At 47.4% G+C, this 21,934-nt stretch overlaps 1 protein-coding gene across 1 annotated transcript in view; it reads left to right on the forward strand.

The window, feature by feature from the left end:
• Window positions 1-1,444: 1,444 nt before the first annotated feature.
• The window catches only part of RCOR1 (REST corepressor 1), a 136,712-nt gene continuing 116,222 nt past the window's right edge, over window positions 1,445-21,934 (forward strand). Inside the window, exons 1-2 of the mRNA XM_054449326.2 lie at window positions 1,445-2,034; window positions 2,113-2,172. Coding sequence (XP_054305301.1) covers window positions 1,734-2,034; window positions 2,113-2,172 — 361 coding nt within the window. The 5' untranslated portion in view covers window positions 1,445-1,733. The remainder of the gene's footprint in view (window positions 2,035-2,112; window positions 2,173-21,934) is intronic.

Consider the following 21,934-nt stretch of genomic DNA (forward strand, 5'->3'; position numbering starts at 1 on the left):
AGAGGGATGTCCTTTAGAGGAGAGTCTAAGAGCTGCGACCCTGAACTTGTGGGCGAAGGGCTTCTATACCAGGAGGGCTCCCAGCCCTGTTTCTTAAAGGCCATTTAGGCAGAAGTGAACGTGGTCTCTTCAATAAAGTTAATAATGGTTCATGCTGCAGAAAATGTTCAAGAGAAAACCCTGCTTATTTATTCAGGCTTTAAAACCATAAAACTCCCAAATTCTCCCTGTAGCTATTTATATCCAGAGCTAGCCCCAAATTAAGCTCAGGTTTGAAGTAACTTAAAAGAAAAACAGCCATCCCTGCTTTAAAAAGATTTCCCGTATAGACCTCCACTGGTCTAATTACGAAGGGCGCGTAGTTTCGGGGTTGGCTGGGGGTAGGGCACCGGGACCTCCAAGGCAGCGGCTCTCAGGCTAGCCTCAGCCGACCCCACCCGCCCGCACCCCGTGTTCTCCCTCGTGGGGGTGCCGGGGGGAGTGGGGAGGCGGGGCGGGCGGCAGATCCGGAAAAGTGGCTGCCCTCGCCCCGGAGGAAGTTGACCCTCCTCCCGTGCCGAGAGCTTGGGATGAAAATAGCTTCTTCCTCTTTAACCTTCCTGGACCCCCGCCCCAGGACGACTGGGCCCCTTCATTCATCTTTCAGCAGCCACCCCGGCGGCTTGGGCGTCCCCACGCCGGGACTCTGTGCCCCGGGGGCCCACGGGGACCCTCCCTTGGGCCTCTGCCGCCGCGGCGCGCCCCGCACCCAAGCCACCCCGGGGGCCCCGGCCTCCCCCACCCAATTAGCGGGCAGCACCGCGGACCCGAGTCCCCACGCGGCTCGCGCCAGGGGAGGCGGCCGCCTGGGAAGCCCGTCCCCCGCGCCGCGGCCCCCGCCCCCGCCAGCCCCGCGTCCCCTGGGAAAGGCGGGGGCGCAGCGAGTTTCCCCCAATTAGTTTCCTCTTTGTATGGAGTCTTAGCGCGCCCGTACCCCTCCGCGCAGCGGAAAGTAGTCCCGGCCGGGCGCTCCGCGGCTTCCCAACACTAGGCACATTTTACTTTGAGAAGTCGACGGGACTCTCAGCGGGGTCCTTCGGAAGGGGGCCAGAGGCCGCGGGAGGCGTGCGCGGTCAGCAGGGGCGGGGGCCGAGGTCAAGGGGAGGGGGCGGGGAAGACCGCGAACTCCTCGCCGCTGCCTGGAGAGATGGATCATGGGGCGTAGGGAGATGGCAAACCTCAAACCACGTACGGCGAGCGATACGCGTCAACCGAACCTCGCCAACGGAAGCCCGGAGCCGCCCCTCCCCGCTCCCCCGCCCCGCCGCCCCGGACGGACGGGCGCGCGGAGCCAACCCGGCTGCCGCTGGCTGTCCAAATCCCACCAGAGCCAATGGGAGCGCGAGGGGGGCGGAGCCATCTCGCGTCAGTTGGGCTGCGCGTCCCCCTCCCCCGGCGCCTCTGCAGGCCCCGCCCCTGCCTCCTCCCCTCTCCGCTCGCTGCTCCCGGAGTAGTTGGTGCCAGTGAAGTGAGGGCGGCGATGAGAGCGAAAGTTGCGCTCGGCTCGTCGCTGGGGGCTTGAAGCGGCTCCGCGCTCTGCCCGTTTGGGCCTCCCCCAACTCGGACTCGCGCCCGTGGGCTCCCGCCGCGCCCGCCCGGCCCCGCGCCGGCCCCGTGACCCCTCCCCCGTCTCGGCGCCCCCTCCTCAGGAGCCGCGGGTCCCCGCCACTTTCGCACGGCCCCGGCCCCCGCCGATGCCGGCCATGGTGGAGAAGGGCCCCGAGGTCTCAGGGAAGCGGAGAGGGAGGAACAACGCGGCCGCCTCCGCCTCCGCCGCCGCCGCCGCCTCCGCCGCCTCAGCCGCCTGCGCCTCGCCAGCCGCCACTGCCGCCTCGGGCGCCGCCGCCTCCTCAGCCTCGGCCGCCGCCGCCTCGGCCGCCGCCGCCCCCAATAATGGCCAGAATAAAAGTTTGGCGGCGGCGGCGCCCAATGGCAACAGCAGCAGCAACTCCTGGGAGGAAGGCAGCTCGGGCTCGTCCAGCGACGAGGAGCACGGTAGGTGGCAGCCGCCCCCGCGGCCCCGGGCCCCGGGCCCCGCGCCGCGCTGACCGCCGTGTTCTGCTTCCCCCGCAGGTGGCGGTGGCATGAGGGTCGGACCCCAGTACCAGGCGGTGGTGCCCGACTTCGATCCCGGTGAGTAGCGGCCCCGGCCGGCCGGCGGCGGTGATGAGCGGGAGCCCCGGGTCCCCAGCGAGCCCTAGGGGGCGGGAGCCCGCCGACAACTTTCTTTTTGTGTGTGCGTTCGCCCTGCCGTCCGTGGGGAGAACAGCAGGGCGAGGACGAGGAGGCGCACACGCACACGAGTGTTCTGCAAACGTGCCTCTGCACCCGGGGGAGGCCAGGTCGCCCCCAGCAGGGCCGGCGCCGCTGCCCCCTTGCGCCTCCGAGGACTGCGGGTGGCGTCGGAGGCGGCCACACCTGGCCTGGGGGCGCTGGGGGTCCCTGCGTCCAGGTGAGCTGCGCCTCGGCCAGGGGTGTAAGGGTGGCAGTGCCGGAGAGTTAGCGTCGTGCGAGCGCCCCGGACTTAGGAGGTCCCCAGAGACTCCTTTCTCGGAACCCTTCCCAAAGGCTGCTCCCCACGCCTTTGCTCCTCCTCCCAGCCTCTGGGCTCTTGCTGGCTCCTGACTCCCCTCCCATCCAGAAGGCGAGTAGAAGAACGACCCCCCAAAATCAGTCAATAAAAGAAGTGTGTTTTCCAGAGGGCGCCTGCCTGGGGAAGAGAGTCTCGCGTGTGGCAGTTTGATTTTAGGACCTATTTGTAAATGTGTGTATTTCCTTTTTTTTGGAGGAAGAGATTGTGAAATTGAGAACCATCAGAAGCTTTAGCCTAACAAATGCTTTTCACCTACAAGAAAGCCCTACACCCTAGAATGGAACACTTACTTCTCTGGCTGCTATTCTGTGTAGAAGCAAATTTAAAATGGTACAAGAAAAAAAAAATCCAATCAGACAAAGGAATTCGTCAGATTTTAATGCATGAGATTCTAGCCAGTGTCTGTATGAGACTGTCTTTAAAGGTTGTTGGTATGGAAAATGTTTGAAAGAACGTAGGATTTATTTCAGAAATAAAATTCAAAAGAGCATCTTGTAAAGCTGGAGTTAACAATCCTTCCTGGTTGGAGGGCTTTAGAGCTGGGGTTCTCTATGTGGGTTATACCACTAGTTTATTTGAAAAGATAAACGCATACATGTTTTTTTCTTGGAAACAAGACTGCAGAAAATTGCAGTGATCTAGTCCTTGAAAAAGGCGATTGCTCTCAAGCTGTTATTAAGGTACTAAACTGTACTTTGAAGTGAAAATACATAGAGGTCCTAGGTGAGCTCTTGGACACTCTGGAAATAAATGACGTCCTAAATTGGCCTTCTACATTTTGATTTGTTGACGTAAATCTGTTAAATTTATTTGTCTCATATTCGCGTTTGTGTTTCTTTTAAGTCCATGTTAGTGTTTTTGATAGTTTCCTCTTCTCTGCGGTTCTTTTTTTTTTGGTAGTCACTTCTCGTTTATGAGTGACAGGATAGAACTAGGTGGCCAGGCTATTTCTCTTGTATGCTTGGCTCCTCCGTTCCTTGGTTGGCCACCAGGGGAAGCATACTGTTTTTTGGTTACAGTTGACCCTGTCTTCATTTTGTAGGTCGAGTCTGTCTTTGCTTTAAAACACAGAAGCTTGTCACCAAATTTTCCTAATGTATTATTTTTAAAAATCGACTTCCACAAATCTTTGAGTAAGTTGGTAGGCTTTTTGATACATTTTTGTTAACATAAATTTTGAAAACTTTATTTAGATGTGTTGGATGTGACTGAGGAAAAGGGCATATTTGTCAACAACGGGAATTAGATTTCTGACATTCATCGAAATATTGACATCAGCTCTGCATTGTTAGTAATGAGTTTGACTTCTTTGGAGTTATACTTTGAAACAGCAAATATAATATTTTGAACTGTCTTTGGGCTATTTGTTGGAATAGATATGAGCAAAAACTTGCTAGCGACCAGCTATTCTAAAATGGAAAACATTTATCAGATAGCAGTAGCTCACACCTGTAGTCCCAACACTTGGGGAGGCCAAGGCTAGAGGATTTCTGGAGCTCAGGAGTTGGAGACCAGCCTGGGCAACGTAGTCAGACTCCATCTCAACAAAAGATAAAAAAATTAGCTGGGCATGGTGGCATGTGCCTGTAGTTTCAGCTACTTGGGGGGCTGAGGCTGGAGGATCTCTGGGAGGTCAAGGCTGCAGTGAGCAGTGATCTGGCCATTGCACTCCAGCCTGGGTGACAGAGTGAGACCCTGTCTCAAAAATAAAAAGGAAAACATCTAACTGTTCTGCTGCATAGTCTTGCTGCCAATTGGTTGAGTCTTGATATTAAAATTGCCAAATTTCTTATTTTATTTTATTTTTTTGAGACGGAGTCTCGCTCTGTCCCTCAGGCTGGAGTGCAGTGGCGCGATCTCGGCTCACTGCAAGCTCCACCTCCCGGGTTCACGCCATCCTCCTGCCTCAGCCTCCCGAGTAGCTGGGATTACAGGCACCCACCAACACGCCTAGCTAATTTTTTGTATTTTTAGTAGAGATGGGGTTTCACCGTGTTAGCCAGGATGGTCTTGATCTCCTGGCCTTGTGATCCGCCTGTCTCGGCCTCTCCTAGTGCTGGGATTACAGGTGCGTGCCACCGCGCCCGGCCCCAAATTTCTTCATTTTGTGTTTGTTTTAATCTGGAAAGGAATCTAACTGGTGTAAAGTAATTTCAAACCTTGTTTTGCCAACCTAAGCAGGGGGACACAGTCCTAGATATGGCAGAAAATTGAGACTTTACTATTTCCTCGTGGTATTTTATGTGTCTTCTCATTTAACTCAAAAGCTTAAGGGGAAGGAAGACTTCCATTTTGGAATAGAAATGATACAACATTTTTCTTTTTTTTGATACGGAGTTTCACTCTTGTTGCCCAGGCTGGAGTGCAATGGCGTGATCTGGGCTCGCCGCAACCTTTGCCTCCTGGATTCAAGCAATTCTCCTGCCTCACCCTCCTAAGCAGCTGGGATTACAGTCATGCGCCACCATGCCTGGCTAATTTTTTGTATTTTTAGTAGAGACGGGGTTTCTCCATGTTGGTCAGGCTGGTCTGGAACTCCTGAACTCAGGTGATCCACCCACCTCAGCCTTCCAAAGTACTGGGGTTACAGGGGTGAGCCACCGTGCCCAGCCAACATGTTTGTTTTATGGCAAAATTCTTTCTTAGCTCTTTAAGACTTAAGACAGGTTCTTTCCATGACTGCAATTTAAGAGTAGTGAATTGAATAATAAATTAAGAATTGAGAGTTTGATCCTTACTAGTTTTTATTTCCTCCTCCTACTTGTTTTTTTCTTTTTTTTTTTGAGACCAAGTCTCACTCTGTCGCCCAGGCTGGAGTGCAGTGGCACGATCTTTGCTCACTGCAACCTCCACCTCCGAGGTTCAAGCGATTCTCCTGCCTCAGCCTCCTGAGTAGCTGGGATTACAGGTGTCCACCACCACGCCCAACTAATTTTTGTGTTTTTATTAGAGATGCGGTTTCACCGTGTTGGCCAGGCTGGTCTTGAACTCCTGACCTCAGGTGACCTGCCCGCCTCGGCCTCCCAAAGTGCTGGGATTACAGGTGTGAGCCACTGCGCCTGCCCCTCCCCCCACCTTTTTTTTTTTTTTTTTTTTTTTGAGACGGAGTCTTGATCTGTTGCCCAGGCTGGAGTGCAATGACACAATCTTGACTCACTGCAACCTCCATCTCCCAGGTTCAAGTGATTCTCCTGCCTCAGCCTCCCAAGTAGCTGGAACTACAGGTGCATGCCACCATGCCTGACTAATTTTTGTGTTTTTAGTAGAGACGGGTTTGACCATGTTGGCCAGGCTGGTCTTGAACTCCTGACCTCAGGTGATCTGCCCACCTCGGCCTCCCAAAGTGCTGGGATTACAGGCGTGAGACACCATGCCCTGTCCTTACCTCAGTTTTGAGTGTGTCTTTTTTCTTTTCTTTTACTAGAATTTGAACAGAGAGGTGGACGTGAAACTTGACAGGCAGCTTTTTTTTCTTTTCTTTTTTTATTATAGTAAAATAAGTAACTACAGTAGAGATGCATGAATGGAGGAATTTGACTTTGATTTTTTTTTTTTTTTTTGAGAGACAGACTCTCGCTCTTTCAGCCAGGCTGGAGTGCAGTGGCGTGATCTCAGCTCACTGCAACCTCCACCTTCTGGGTTCAAGCGATCCTCCTGCTGCAGCCTCCCGAGTAGCTGGGATTACAGGCGCACACCACCATGCCCGGCTAGTTTTTGTAGTTTTAGTTGAGATGAGGTTTCACCTTGTTGGCCAGGCTGGTCTTGAACTCCTGACCTCAGGCGATCCACCCACCTTGGCCTCCCAAAGTGCTGGGATTTCAGGCGTGAGCCACCGCGCCTGACCTTTTTTTTTTTTTTTTTTTTTTTTTTTGAGATGGAGTCATTCTCTGTTGCCCCAGGCTGGAGTGCAGTGGCACAATCAGCTCACACAGCCTCTGCCTCCTGGGTTCAAGCAGTTCTCCTGCCTCAGCCTCCTAAGTAGCTGGGATTACAGGCGTGTGCCACTATGTCTGGCTAATTTTGGTATTTTTGCAATTATTATTTTTTTTGAGATGGAATTTTTTTCTCTTGTTGCTCAGGCTGGGGTGCAATGGCATGATCTCGGCTCACCCCAACCTCCACCTCCCGGGTTCAAGCGATTCTCCTGCCTCAGCCTCCCGAGTAGCCGGGATTACAGGCATGGGCCACCACACCCGGCTAAATTTTGTATTTTTAGTAGGGACGGGGTTTCTCCATGTTGGTCAGGCTGGTCGTGAACTCCCAACCTCAGGTGATTTGCCCGCCTTGGCCTCCCAAAGTGCTGGGATTACAGGCGTGAGCCACTGCGCAGCCCTAATTTTGGTATTTTTGATAGAGATGGGTTTCACCATGTTGGCCAGGCTGGTCTCGAACTCCTGACCTCAGGTGATCCACTCACCTCGGCCTCCCAAAGTGTTGGGATTACGGGTGCAAGCCACTGTGCCCGGCCTGATTTTTTTGTCAGATTTTACTTATTTGCAGTATGCCAGCTTGACCCTATGTAGGTTTGAAAGCAAATGGTTGGAGCTAAGACTATCTGATATTTCCTATACAGTTCAAAGGAAGATTTAATTCTGTCATCCCTTACAAAGAGCGAATGAGGTGGATAGAGCACATTAGTCCTAAAATCCAGATTCAGTTCTTTTTTTTTTTTTTTTTGAGACAGAGTCTCGCTCTGTTGTCCAGGCTGGAGTGCAGTGGCGTGATCTCAGCTCACTGCAAGCTCCTCATCCCGGGTTCATGCTATTCTCCTGCCTCAGCCTCCCGAGTAGCTGGAACTACAGGTGCCCGCCAGCACGCCCGGCTAATTTTTTTGTATTTTAAGTAGAGACGGGGTTTCACCATGTTAGCCAGGATGGTCTCCATCTCCTGACCTCGTGATCCGCCCGCCTCGGCCTCCCAAAGTGCTGGGATTACAGGCGTGAGCCACCACGACTGGCCCTGATTCAGTTCTTATAAAATAATTAATACCTAGACTAGATCGGTGTAGTGTGGCATTGCTTGGTAGTTAGAATACCGTTTGTGTTTACACTGAAATAAAAAGTTTTACCAACTTTTAAAGAGTTAAAAAAAAAAAAGAGTTAAAAACCTAAGTGCAGCCCTACACTTTTAACTTAGGCTTTGTTCTTACATGTGTTGTCCAGACTGCCTTTCCATGCTGTCTGCCGTAGATTGTGCTGAGTTGTCATTGGTTTCTTTTAATATTCAGTAGTTACAGAATAATAGGGTAAGAGGGAGGATGCTTATCTATCCTACCTCTGGTTAGTTCTCTCCTACATTAGCAAAGCATCACTTATTTTGAAATGAATAATGTTTTTCTTTCCTTTTTTTTTCCTTTTTTTTTTTTTGAGATAGGGTCACACCCTGTCACCAGTATAGTGGTGTGATCATGGCGGCAGTGAACTTGAACCTCCTGGGCGCACGCCATCCTCCCACCTTTGCCTCCCAAGTAGCTGGGACTACAGATGTCCACCACCATGCCTGACTAGTTTTTTTGTGTTTTTTGTAGAGACAGAGTTTTGCCATGTAGTCCAGGCTGGTGTCAAACTCCTCGGCTCGAGCCATCTGCCTGCCTTGGCCTCCCAAAGTGCTGTGCTTACAGGTGTGAGCCACTGTGTTCAGCCATTATTATTACTATTTTTTAATTTTAATTTTTAATTTTTATTCTCTTTATACACGTCCTTGGTGCTTCAGAGGCGTACGTTGTTAATGGTGAATATTTTTGAGATAGTGGCCCTTTAAAAAAGCAACCTTTATTTTGAATGTTTAATCCAATATATTTAATCAGATCTGAAAATTTGTGGTTGTCATTGGCTTAACTGTCACTTCAGAGTTGACTTCTGTCAGAAAACTGTGTTATGTTTTCATGTGGAATAGGTAATTTTACTGAACAGGGTGTCTTGATAATACCTTTCATTTGTTTTCACTGGTGATTCTATGTTCTGCTTTTTTTATGCTTTAGATCATTGTAAAAAATAGATATATTAAAATTATGGTGAATGCTTTGTGGTTTTGTTTTTGTTTTTGAAACAAGGTCTTGCTCTGTCACACAGGCTAGAGTGCAGTGGCCTGATCTTGGCTCACTTCAACCTCTGCCTCCCAGACTCAAGTGATTCTCCCCCCTCAGCCTCATCAGTGGCTGGGAATACATGCGCGCATCACCACGCTTGAGCTCAGGCTGGTCTCGAACTCTTGTGCTTAAGCAGTCTTCCTGCCTTGGCCTCCTAAAGTGCTGGGATCACAGGCATGTGCCTGGCAATGCTTTGTGATTGATTGATTGATTGATTGATTGATTGATTTTAGTTTTATGTTTATTGTTTTTTGAGACAGAGTGTTGCTTTTGTCGCCCAGGCTGGAGAGCAATGGTGCAACCTTGGCTCACTGCAGCCTCTGTTTCCCAGGTTCAAGTGCTTCTGCCTCAGCCTCCCGAGTAGCTAGGACTACAGGTGTGCACCACCATGTCCAGCTAATTTTTGTATTCTTAGTAGAGATGGTATTTCGCTGGCTGGGCATGGTGGCTCACACCTGTAATCCCAGCACTTTGGGAGGCCGAGGCAGGCGGGTCACTTGAGGTCGGGAGTTCAAGACCAACCTGGCCAACATGATGAAACCCCGTCTCTACTAAAAACACAAAAATTAGCTGGGCATGGTGGTGCATGCCTGTAATCCCAGCTACTCAGACGGCTGAGGCAGGAGAATTGCTTGGACCCGGGCTGCAAAGGTTGCAGTGAGCGTAGCTGGCACCACTGCACTCCAGCCTGGGTGACAAAGTGAGACTCTGTCTCAAAAAAAAAAAGAGGGACGGGGTTTTGCCATGGTGGCCAGGCTGGTTTCGAACTCTTGACCTCAGGTGATTGACCCGCCTTGGCCTCCCAAAGTGCTGGAATTACAGGCTTGAGCCACCGCACTCGGCCAAACACTGATTTAATACTAGGCAATATTTGCTTCAGGTACAGCTAAAGCCTCATTCCCGCCTTTTTTCTTCATTAATTCACAGTTGATTTATTTCTGTGATAGTTTGCATCTTCTGAGAAGCAGATGACAAGACAATTAGATGTGCAAGAGGTTCATTAGGGTGTGCTTGTGAAGGATAAAGAGAGGAAGGAGGTGTAGGTGGCAAGAGCCTTTACACTGGAAGCATGTGTGACACCTGTGAAAGAAGAGAGGGAAGGAATGATGATTAATGATTGATAGAGGAACCTTAAACTGCAGTGCAGTTTGCAGTTCAGAGAAAATCAGCCAGAGTAGATTGTTAGAAGAGTCTGTTGGGCAGGAATGGTTCTTCCCTGTGAACGTCTGCTGTGTTCAGTCATTGGCTGGGAGCAGCCTAGAGTAGCCTAGCCTTGGTATGCATGCTGTAGTAGATTCCTGGCAGCTGGGGCTGTCAGTTAACTACACTCCTTGCAACATTTTCTCTCTTGAAGGGAAATCTGAGTGGCACACTCAAGGCTGTCAGAATTCCCATATGTGTTTTTGTAGTTTAATACATGTGTGTAATTCCAGCACTTTGGGAGGGTGAGGCGGGTGGATCACCTGAGGTCAGGAGTTCGAGACCAGCCTGGCCAACATGGTGAAACCCCGTCTCTACTAAAAATATAAAAATTAGCTGGGTGTGGTCGCGGGTACCTGTAATCCCAGCTACTTGGGAGGCTGAGGCGGGAGAATTGCTTGAGCCCAGGAGGCGGAGGTTGCAGTGAGCCGAGATCGTGCCACCGCACTCCATACTGGACGACAGAGCGAGACTCCGTCTCAAAAAAAAAAAAAAAAAAAGGTGATAATATGTTTTCTTGTTATTGTTATTGTTTTTGTAAATGGAATAGTCTATGCTATTCATGTACTTTTATGCTTTCCAAACAAGTACATTTCCACTAGCAAGGTAAACAACTTTGTTTTCACCTTATCTTCGTCATAGTGTTAGTTAGGTTGTTAATTTTTTTTTTTAAATGCTATCCTTTAATGGCTTATATTAGCATTTTTTTCTTCTCCTTTTTTTTTTTTTTTGGAGATGGAGTTTCGCTCTTGTTGCCCAGGCTAGAATGCAGTGATGCAGTCTCCTCTCACTGTAACCTCTGCCTCCCGGGTTCAAGTGATTGTCCTGCCTCAGCCTCCTGTGTAGCTAGGATTACAGGCATGTGCTACCACGCCTGGCTAATTTTAAAAAATATTTTTAGTAGAGAAGGGGTTTTACCATGCTGGCCAGGCTGGTTTTGAACTCCTAACCTCAAGTGATCTCCCGCATCGGCCTCCCAAAGTCCTAGGATTACAGGCGTGATCCATTGTGCCTGGCCTCTTCTTTCTTTTTTTGTAGACTTGGTATCATTCTGCCTCTTAGGCTGGAGTGGCAATGGCATGATCACAGCACACTGCAGCCTCAGCCTCCGGGGCTCAAGCGATCCTCCTGTCTCAGTTTCCTGAGAAGCTGGGACTACAGGCATGAGCCAGTATGCCTGACTGCTTTTTAAACTTTTCGTAGAGACGGGGTTTTGCCAAGTTGCCCAGACTGGTCTCCAACTCCTCGGCTCAACCAGTCCTTCTGCTGTGTCCTACCAAAGTGTTGGGATTACAGGCATGAGTCACTGTGCCTGTAATTAAGTTTTCCAATTAATGATGAGGTTAAGTATCTTATGTTTTTAATTTTTAATTTTTTTAAGAACTTTTTTTTCCCCTTTTTTGAGATGAGTTCTCACTCTTGTCGCCCAGGCTGGAGTGCAGTGGCGTGATCATAGCGTACTGTAGCCTTGAACTTCTAGGGCTCAAGTGATCTTCATACCTCAGTTTCTGGAGTAGTTTGGACTACAGTTGTTCACCGCCACACCCAGCAAAGAATGTGACAGAAAGTACTAACTGTCTTTTAGCTAAGTATCGAAAAGAAAAGAGTGTTTTTTAATTTATTTTTGATTTGTTTATATGTACTTTTTGAGACAGGGTCTGGCTCTGTCATCTAGGCTGGAATGCAGTTGTGTAATTTTGGCTCCCTGCATCCTCAGCCTCTGAGGCTCAAGTAATCTTCCCACCTTGGCCTCCGGAGTAGCTGGGTTTATAGGCTCCTGCCACTATGCCCAGCTAATATTTGTATTTTTTGTAGAGATGGGGTTTCAGGTTTTGTTGGTCTTAACCCTGGCCCAGGAGTGTCTTTGTAAATTTTTTTTTTTTTGCCATTCAGTTTCCTCCTGTGAATGTATCTTTCTTTTGCTATTTTTTTTTTCTCCTTAGACAGGGTCTCGCTCTGTTGCCCAGACTGGAGTGCGGTGGCTTAATCTCGGCTCACTGCAACCTTCATCTCCTGGACTCACATGATCCCGTGATCCTCCCACCTCAGCTTCCGAGGTAGCTGGGACCACGGGAGTGTGCCACCACGCCTGGCTAGTTTTTGTGTTTTTTGGTAGAGACAGGGTTTCACCATGTTGCCTAGGCTGTTTTGCTGTTTTTCTATAGGGTGTTGGTTTTTTTGTATGGATTTGTGTGAGTTCTTTTTTTTATATATTTGGATATTCTTTGTTAGAATTGCACATATGTTTTTTGTTTTTTCTTTAATATTCTGTGTGTTGAGGGGAGGAGGATTGAGTTTATTTGACTAGGAAGGGATAAAAATACATTCCTGATTGGAGACTGTACTCAGAGATTGGTCTTGGTGTATACCCCTGATTTCTAAGATGAATGTTACTGAGAATTGAGAATTTTTTTTTGTTGTTGTTGTGTTTCAACTAAGTTATTCATGTCATTTTGGCCTGCTATTAGCTAGTTGACCTAAATCACAGTGCTGAATGACTCGAAAAGCTCTGAGTTAATTTCTGCCTAGTATATAGTTATAGTAGCATATAGGTTAAAGGTTAAAGTTACAGCTTTGATCCTATAATGGTCAGTTTCCCACAAAAGGTTAAAATGCTATAGACTAAAACTAACAGCTGTCTTAGGGATTTGCCACTCCTTATAAGGCAATGTGTAGTGTGTGGATAGGGAGTTACAACTTGTCATCACTAACAAAACCCTCGAAAGAATGATCTATCCAGGTTGCTTACTCTGTGCCAGGCTAGTTTTAACACACATCAAATCATTTGACCCTCACAACAGTCATATGATGTAAAGTTACTATCTCCATTTTCCAGATGAGGAAACAGGCATTGAGAGGCTTAGTCTTATGGTTCAACCTAATAACTTGCCGCGGTAATCCAGTCCAAGAGGCCCTCAGCTGTAAGATGCACCATTATTTTATGTTTCAGTAAGAAAGGAAAAGGATCAACAAGATAGACTGTTAATTTTAAGTATTAAAAGAATTCTGATTTATAAGTATAGTCAGAATTCAATTTAGTGTATTTTAGAGAGGGTCAGCCAGAATCCTCTTTAAGAGAAAACACTTAGGCCGGGTGCAGTGGCTCACTCCTGTAATTCCAGCACTTTGGGAGGCTGAGGCAGGTGGATCACCCGAGGTCAGGAATTCGAGATCAGCCTGGCCAAAATGGTGAAACCCTGTCTCTACTAAAAATACAAAAAAATTAGCCAGGCTATAATCCCAGCATTTTGGGAGGCTGAGGCGTGAGAATTGCCTGAACCTGGGAGGTGGAGGTTACAGTGAGCCGAGATCGTGCCACTGCACTCCAGCCTGGGTGACAGAGCAATACTCCATCTCGAATAAAAAAAGGAGAAGAAAAAACACTTACGAGCAAGGCTTTATTGGATCCATTGATTAGTTGTTTCCATGTGGCCCCAGGTGTTGGGGAATTTTATGTTTAGGGTTGCCAGAGACAACTTGTAGTCCAGTTACATTCCTCTTCTTCCTGGCAGTGAGAACACAGGTGAAATGGGAGGTAGTTAGCTTGGTTGCCTGGGGACAAATTGGACTGAGTTGCTTTATTCCTGCATGTATGTTGAAATAGTCATCTTCACAACTTAGAATATAGTTGGAGTTTTTTTTTAGAAGAGCCATTTCTTTTGATGGTGTGACTGAAGGCTATGCATACAGTCATGTATTGCAAATCAAATGTCATTTTGGTCAAGGACAGTGGTCCCATAAGATTATAATGGAACTAAAAAATTCCTGTCGCCTAGTAACTTCACCTTGTCTGTAGTGCAACAGCGTGTAGCATTACTTAGGTGTTTGTGTGGTGTTGGTGTAAACAAACCTACTGCACTGCCAGTCTTATAAAATCTAGCACATGGAGTTATGTATAGTACATAGTACTTGGTAATGACAATAACTGTATTACTGGTTTGTGGATGTACTGTAGTATACTTTGTATGGTTATTTTAGAGTGTATTCCTACTTAGAAAAATTATAAGTTTGCTGTAAAACAGCCTCAGGCATGTCCTTCAGGAGGTATTCTAGAAGGAAGGCATTGTTACTCTAGAATATGACACCTCTATGGGTCTTATGGCCTCTGAAGACCTTCCAGTGGGACAAGGAAGGTATGGAGTCGGAAGATGGTGATATTGATGATCCTGACTGTAGGCTAGGCCAATGTGTGTGTCTTTGTGGGGTTTTTTTGTTTGTTTTTGAAATGGATTCTCGCTCTGTTGCACAGGCTGGAGTCCAGTGGCATGATCTCGGCTCGCTGCAACCTCTGCTTCCCTGCTTCAAGTGATTCTCCTGCCTCAGCCTCGTAAATAGCTGGGATTACAGGTGCGCGCCACCATGCCTGGCTAATTTTTGTATTTTTAGTAGAAATAGGGTTTCATCATATTGGGCAGGCTGGCCTTGAACTCCTGACCTCAAGTGATCTGCCTGCTTCTGCCTCCCAAAGTGCTGGGATTACAGGCATGAGCCACCGTGCCTGGCCTAATTTTTGTATTTTTAGTAGAGACGGGATTTTGCCATGTTGGCCAGGCTGGTCTTGAACTCCTGACCTCAGGTGATTGGCCTGCCTTGGCCTCCCACAGTGCTGGGATTACAGGTGTGAGCCACTGCACCTGACTGTATTTACACCCATACTCTCCCTGAAGGTTGTAGTTCCTGCCCTGCTTTACTTTTACTGGCATAGAAGCTGCTGGGCTTGGTGTTCTGCTTTCAGACTTAGCATGGATATAGGAGTTCAGCGGGAGGAAGAGAAGAGTAGGTGCTTAACTAGCTTTGATCTTACTCAGTACCAGAGAGTCTTCTGGGAGCTAGTGGTGTCATGTATGTCTGATTTCTTTGAGGATGATAGCATAGTTTTTTGAACCACCAAATCAGGTTTTAAGTTTTTTTTTTTTTTTTTTTTTTTTTTTTTGGGGAGACAGGGTCTCACCTTGTCCCCCAGGCTGGAGTGCAGTGGCGAGAACATGGCCCACTGCAGCCTTGACTTCTTGGGCACCAGTGATCCTCCTGCCTCAGCCTCCCAGGTAGCTGGGATTACAGGTGTGAGGCACTGCACCTGGCTGTTAAATATTACCTAGTATAAACTTGTCGGAGCTAAATAGCTGAATTTTCTAAGAATATGTGCTTGGTTTGGCGTCTTTTCTTGAATAGGCTTTATTTTATTTTATTTTATTTTTTTATTTTTTGGGGTTTTTTTTTGTTGTTGTTTGTTTTTTTGAGACAAACTCTCACTCTGTCGCCCAGGCTGGAGTGCAGTGGTGTGATCTTAGCTCACTGCAGCCTCTGCCTCCTGGGTTCAAGCGGTTCTCCTGCCTCAGCCTCCCAAGTAGCTGGGATTATAGGCATGCTACACCACGCCTGGCTGATTTTGTATTTTTAGTAGAGACGGGGTTTCTCCATGTTGGTCAGGCTGATCTCAAACTTCTAACTTTAGGTGATCCGCCTACCTCGGCCTCCCAAAGTGCTGGGATTATAGGCGTGAGCCACCGCGCCCGGCTGAATAGGCATTTTTTAGTGGACATTTGATAAGGACCAAGTGCAACTGTGTAACAAATGGAAATCCAGGGAAAAATTGTCTTTTAAATTGCAGTTAAAAGCTGATTATCCCTATTGTCTCTGCTTTCCTTATAATGAATTTGTATAAATTAGAGATGCACATCTTGCATAGATGTGTTTTCTTTTTTTTATATAAAGTGGTGCAAGTCACGTCACAGAATTGACTATTTTTTGGCCAGGTGTGGTGGCTCATGCCTGTAATCCCAGTGCTTTGGGAAGCTGAGGCAAGTGGATCACCTGAGGTCAGGAGTTTGAGACCAGCCAGGCCAATATGGCGAAAACCTGTCTCTACTAAAAATAGAAAAAAGCTAGCCAGGCGTGGTTGCTCATGCCTGTAATCCCAGCACTTTGAGAGGCTGAGGTGGGTAGATCACGAGGTCAGGAGTTTGAGACCAGCCTGGCCAACATGGTAAAACCCCATATCTACTAAAAGTATAAAAATTAGCCGGGTGTGGTGGCACGTGCCTTTAATCCCAGCTACTCGGGAGGCTGAGGCAGGAGAATCGCTTGAACCTGGGAGGTGTTCAAGCCACTGCACACTAGCCTGGGCAACAGAGCGAGACTCTGTCTCAACAAAAACCACAAAGTACAAAAAATTAGCCAGGTGTGGCGGTGCGCGCCTCTAATCCCAGCTACTTGGGAGGCTGAGGCAGGAGAATTGGTTGAACCGGGGAGGCGGAGGTTGCCATCAGCCGAGATCGCGCTACTGCAGTCAAGCCTGGGCGAAACAGAGAGACTCCATCTCAAAAACAAAAACAAAAACAAAATTAACCGTTTTACAATGAACAATTCAGTGGCATTCAGTGCACTCGCATTGTTGTGGAGCCACTACCCTTGTCTAGTTCCGAAACATTTTCATCACCCTAAAAAGAAAATCTCATATGCATTAGAATGAAGAATGAGTTACTTCTTATTCTCCATTCTCAGTACCAGGCAACCACTAACCTGCTTTTTGTTTCTGGATTACTTATTCTGGAACTTTCATATAAGTGGGTATGTGACCTTCATGTCTGGCTTCTATCACTTAGTGTAATGTTTTCAAGGTTCATTCATGTTGAAGCTTGAGTCAGTATTGGTACTTTCTGTGCTTCATTGCTTTTGTTTTGTTTTGTTGTTTTTTTTTTGTTTTGCCTTGTTTTTGTTTTTTGAGATGGAGTCTCGCTCTGTCGCCCAGGCTGAAGGGCAGTGGCATGATCTCAACTCATTGCAACCTCTGCCTCCCTCGTTCAAGCGATTCTCCTGCCTCAGCCTCCCAAGTAGCTGGGATTATAGGTGCACACCACCACGCCTGGCTGATTTTTGTATTTTTAGTAGAAATGGGGTTTCACCATTTTGGCCAGGCTGGTCTCGAACTCCCGGCCTTAGGTGATACACCTGCCTCGGCCTCCCAAAGTGGTGGGATTACAGGTGCCTGGCCTAATTTTTAAATTTTTTTTTGTGGAGAGATGGAGTTTGTTTATGTTGGCCAGGCTGGTCTCGAACTCCTAACCTCAAGCACTCCTCCTGCCTCAGCCTCCCAAAATGCTGAGCTTATAGGCGTGAGCCACTACACCTGGCTCATTCATTTGTTGATGGACATTTAGCTTGTTGTTACCTTTTGATTATTGTGAACCATGCTGTTATGTACATTCATGTATAGGTATTTATCTGTTTTCATCCTTTTAGGGGTATATATCTATTAGTGGAATTGCTGGGTTATGGAGTAATTCTGTGCTTCACTTTTTTTTTTTTCTTTTGTTTTGAGACAGGCTCTTGCTCTGTTGCCCAGGCTGGGGTGACCGTGGTACGATCTCGGCTCACTGCAACCTCTGCCTCCTGGGTTCAAGCGATTCCTCCTGCCTCAGCCTCCTGAGTAGCTGGGGTTACATGTGCATGCCACCACACCTGGCTAATTTTTGTATTTTTAGTAGAGATGGAGAAACATGTTGGCCAGGCTGGTCTTGAACTCCCGACCTCAGGTGATCCACCTGCCTCAGCCTCTCAAAGTGCTGGGATTACAGATGTGAGCCACTGTGCCCGGTCTGTGCTTAACTTTTTGAGGAACCATTAAATTGTTTTTCACAGTAGCTTAACTATTTTATACTCCATGATTAACGTATGAGGATTTCAATATTCTACTTTTTATTTTCTGTTTTTTGAGATGGAGTCTCACTCTGTTGCCCAGGCTGGAGTGCATTGGTGCGATCTCGGCTCACTGCAGTTTCCACCTTCCAGGTTCAAGTGATTCTCCTGCCTCTGCTTCCTGAGAAGGTGGGATTGTAAGCATGTGCCACCACGTGCGGCTAATTTTTTTTTGTATTTTTTAGTAGAGACAGGGTTTCACCGTGTTGGCCAGGCTGATCAGGCTGGTCCTGAGGACCTCAGGTGATCTGCCCGCCTCGGCCTCCCAAAGTGCTGGGATTACAGGCGTGAAAATGCTACGGATGACAGTGCAGAGAGTCCTGAGATGCTTAGAGTAGTGGAGTTACTCGATCCTTCCCTGTGGTGGAGGGTTGGGAGTTGAAGAAACCAGGAAGTCCTATATGAAATGGTCCTTTAAGGCCGGGTGCAGTGGCTCACCCCTGTAATCCCAGCACTTTGGGAGGCCGAGGCAGGCAGATCACGAGGTCAAGAGATTGAGCCCACCCTGGACAACATGGTGAAACCCCGTCTCTACTAAACATACAAAAATTAGCTGGGAGTAGTTCCAGCAACTCGGGAGGCTGAGGCAGGAGAATCGCTTGAACCCTGGAGGTGGAGGTTGCAGTGAGCCGAGATTACGCCATTGCACTCCAGCCTGGGCAACAAGAGCAAAACTCCATCTCAAAAAAAAAAGAGAGAGAAAGAAATCGTCCTTTAAGTCAAGCCTTAAAACGTAGGAATTACCTAGTTAATTTGAAAATTAATATTATATGATATATAAGCTGTACATGTTATAAAAATTATTTTGAAAATTCTAATCTTTAAAATTTTAGTTTAGATTTTCCTGGTAGTTATCTAGAGCTGTGCTGTCCAATAGTGTAGCCACTAGCAACATATAACTATTGAAATTTAAATTAATTAAAATTAAATAAAATTAAAAATTCAGTCCTTCTGTTACACTAGGCACATTTTAGATATTCAGCCATCATATATAGCTAGTAGGTACCATATTGGACAGCTCAGAATAGAGTATTTTTATCCTCTCAGCAAGTTCAGTTGGGTGGCAATGATCTAGACATTCTGATGAAATGAAAGCTTCATTATTATTACTATTGTTATTATTATTTTATTTTTGTGAGACGGAGTCTCGCTCTGTCCCCCAGGCTGGAGTGCAGTGGCGCCATCTCGGCTCACTGCAAGCTCCCCCACCCGCGTTCACACCATTCTCCTGCCTCAGCCTCCCGAGTAGCTGGGACTATAGGTGCCCACCACCACACCCGGCTAATTTTTTTGTATTTTTAGTAGAGACAAGGTTTCACCGTATTAGCCAGGATGGTCTCAATCTCCTGACCTCGTGATCCACTCGCCTCAGCCTCCCAAAGTGCAGGGATTACAGACGTGAGCCACCGTGCCCGCCCCAAAAGCTTCATTATTATTAATTTTTATAATTAATTCAGACGTTTTGCCTCTTTTATCAAGTGCATGAAATTTGAGGTGGGTACAGCTGAGAAATGTATGATGGCTGTGTGCTGAATTCCTCTAGGGGTGTATTTGTTTAAATATTGCCAATAAGGTGTTCAAAATAAGGTTATTTGAAAGAGCAAGTTGAAATGGAAAGCTTAGGAGAGCTTAGTTTTTTTTTGTTTGTTTTTTTGAGATGGAGTTTTGCTCTTGTTGCCCAGGCTGGAGTGGAATGGTGTGATCTTGGCTCACTGCAGCCTCCGCCCCCACACCGTTCAGGCGATTCTCCTGTCTCAGCCTCCTGAGTAGCTGTGATTACAGGTGCTCACCACCACGCCTGGCTAATTTTTTGTATTGTTAGTAGAGATAGGGTTTCACCATGTTGGCCAGGCTGGTCTCTCCTGACCTCTGATGATCTGCCCACTTTGGCCTCCCAAAGTGTAGGGATTACAGGCGTGAGCCACCATGCCCGGCCTCAGCCTATAGTTCTTTTAATGCCCTTGTCTACTAATTCTATCATCTGTGTCATTTCTGGGTCAGTTTCAGTTGCTTGATTTTTTTTTTTTCTTCCTCTTTTTGGGTTGTCTTTTCCACCTACTTTGCTTATCTGTTGATTTTTGGATGCCAGACATCATGAATTTTACTCTGTTGGAGGCTGGATATTTTTGTATTTCTATAAATATTCTTAAGTTTTGTTCTGGGACGTGGTTAAAATACTTAAAAATAGTTTGATGAAGTCTTGCTTTTAAGCTCTGTTAGGTGAGATCAAAACCATTTTAGTGTAGGGCTAAGTATTTCCCACTATTGAGTCAAAATCCTTTTGGGGATTCTGTGTGATAGCCCATGAACTATGTGGTTTTCCACTCTGGCTGTGAGGAACCGGCTCTCTTCCTGTTCCCATGTGAGCCTCGTGGATTGTTCCATTTGATTCTTTTGGGTATTTTATTTATATTTTTAGAGAAGGTGTCTTGCTCTGCCACTCAGGCTGGAGTGCAGTTTTGTGATGATAGCTCCTTGCAGCCTCAAACTTTTGGGCTCAAGCTATGCACCCCATATAGCTGGGGCTATACCATGCCTGGTTATTTTTATTGTTTTAGAGACAGGGTCTTACTGTGTTGCCCAGGCTGGTCTTGAAGACTCCAGGGTTCAAGCGATCATCCCTCCTCAGCCTCCCCAGTAGCTGGGATTACAGGGTTTTGCCATCACGTCTGGATAAGGGGGTGTGGAACCAGGGACAAAGACCAAATACATATTTCATAATATACTACACAAGGTAAATCTGGTTCATGTCATTCTATCTTGACTGGAAGCATAAGTATAGATTTTGCCATGTTGCCCAGGCTGGTCTTGAACTCCTAGCCTTGAGTAGTCCCCTCTTCCCAAACCTTCGCCTCCCAAAGGTGCTAGGATTGCAGGCATGAGCCACTGCACTTCCTGAGTAGCTGGGATTATAGGTGCGTGCCACCACGCCCAGCTAATTTGTTTTGGATTTTTAGTAGAGACGGGGTTTTGGGCCATGCTGGTCTTGAACTCCTCATTTTAAGCGATCCGCCCGCCTCAGCCTCCCAAAGTGCTGGGATTACAGGTGTGAGCCACCGCGCCCCGTCTAATTTTTGTATTTTTTGTAGGGATGGGGGTTTCCCCATGTTACCCAGGCTGCTCTTGAACTCCTGGCTTCAAGCAATCCACCTGCTTCGGCCTCCCAAAGTGATGGGATTTCAGGAGTAAGCCACTGTGCCTAGCCTTGTTTATTTCAATATTCCTGATGAAGTATTCCATCTGATCTCATTTGCTCTTAGAAATCTGCTTGCTGGTTACGCTGTGCAGTGGCTCACAGTTGTAATCCCAGCACTTTGAGAGACTGAGGTAGGAGGATTGCTTGATGCCAGGAGCTAGAGATCAGCTTGGGCAACATAGCAAGACCTTGTCTCTACGTGCACCTGTAGTCCTGGCTACTTGGGAGGTTGAGATGGGAGGATTGCTTGAACCCATGAGTTTGAGGCTGCTGTGAGGTATGATCACACCACTGTGTTTTAGCCTGAGAGACAGGAGACAGTATCTCTTAGCAAAAAAAAAAAGAAAAAGAAAACAAATCTGACTACAGTATTGATGATTCTAGCCCAGAATTTTCCAAAGGAGTATACGTGGTTTTTTTGTTGTTGTTGTTGTTTGTTTTGTTTTTTGAGATGGTGCGAGTCTCGCTTTTTTGGTTTTGTTTTGTTTTTTTGAGATGGAGTCTTGCTCTGTCGCCCAGGCTGGAATGCAGTGGCGCAATCTCGGCTCACTGCAACCTTCGCCTCCCGGGTTCAAGCAGTTCTCGTGCCTCAGCCTCCCAAGTAGCTGGGACTACAGACGTGCGCCACCACGCCTGGCTAAGTTTTGTATTTTTGGTAGAGTTGGGGTTTCACCATGTTGGCCTGGCTGGTATCGAACTCATGGCCTCAGGTGGTCTGCCATTCTCGGCCTCCCAAAGTGTTGGAATTACAGTGTGAGCCATCGCACCTGGCCTTTTTTTTTTTTATTTTTTAAACATATTTGTTTATCCTTTTTTTTTTTTTTTTTAAGAGATAGAGTATAACTATGTTGCCCAGGCTGATCTTGAACTCCTGGCCTCAAGCAGTCCTCCTGCCTTGGCCTCACAAAGTGCTGGGATTATAGGAGTGAACCACCGCGCCTGGCTGAGATAGGTCGTTTTTTGAATTAACTTTTTTTTTTGGAGACAGAGTTTCGCTGTTGTTGCCCAGGCTGGAGTGCGGTGGTGCAATGATCTAGGTTCACTGCAACCTCTGCCTCCCAGGTTCAAGGGATTCTCCTGCCTCAGCTTCCCAAGCAGCTGGGATTACAGGCATGTGCCA

The sequence above is a fragment of the Pongo pygmaeus genome, chromosome 15 (genome assembly GCF_028885625.2).
Source record: "Pongo pygmaeus isolate AG05252 chromosome 15, NHGRI_mPonPyg2-v2.0_pri, whole genome shotgun sequence".
Classification (NCBI taxonomy): Eukaryota; Metazoa; Chordata; class Mammalia; order Primates; family Hominidae; genus Pongo; species Pongo pygmaeus.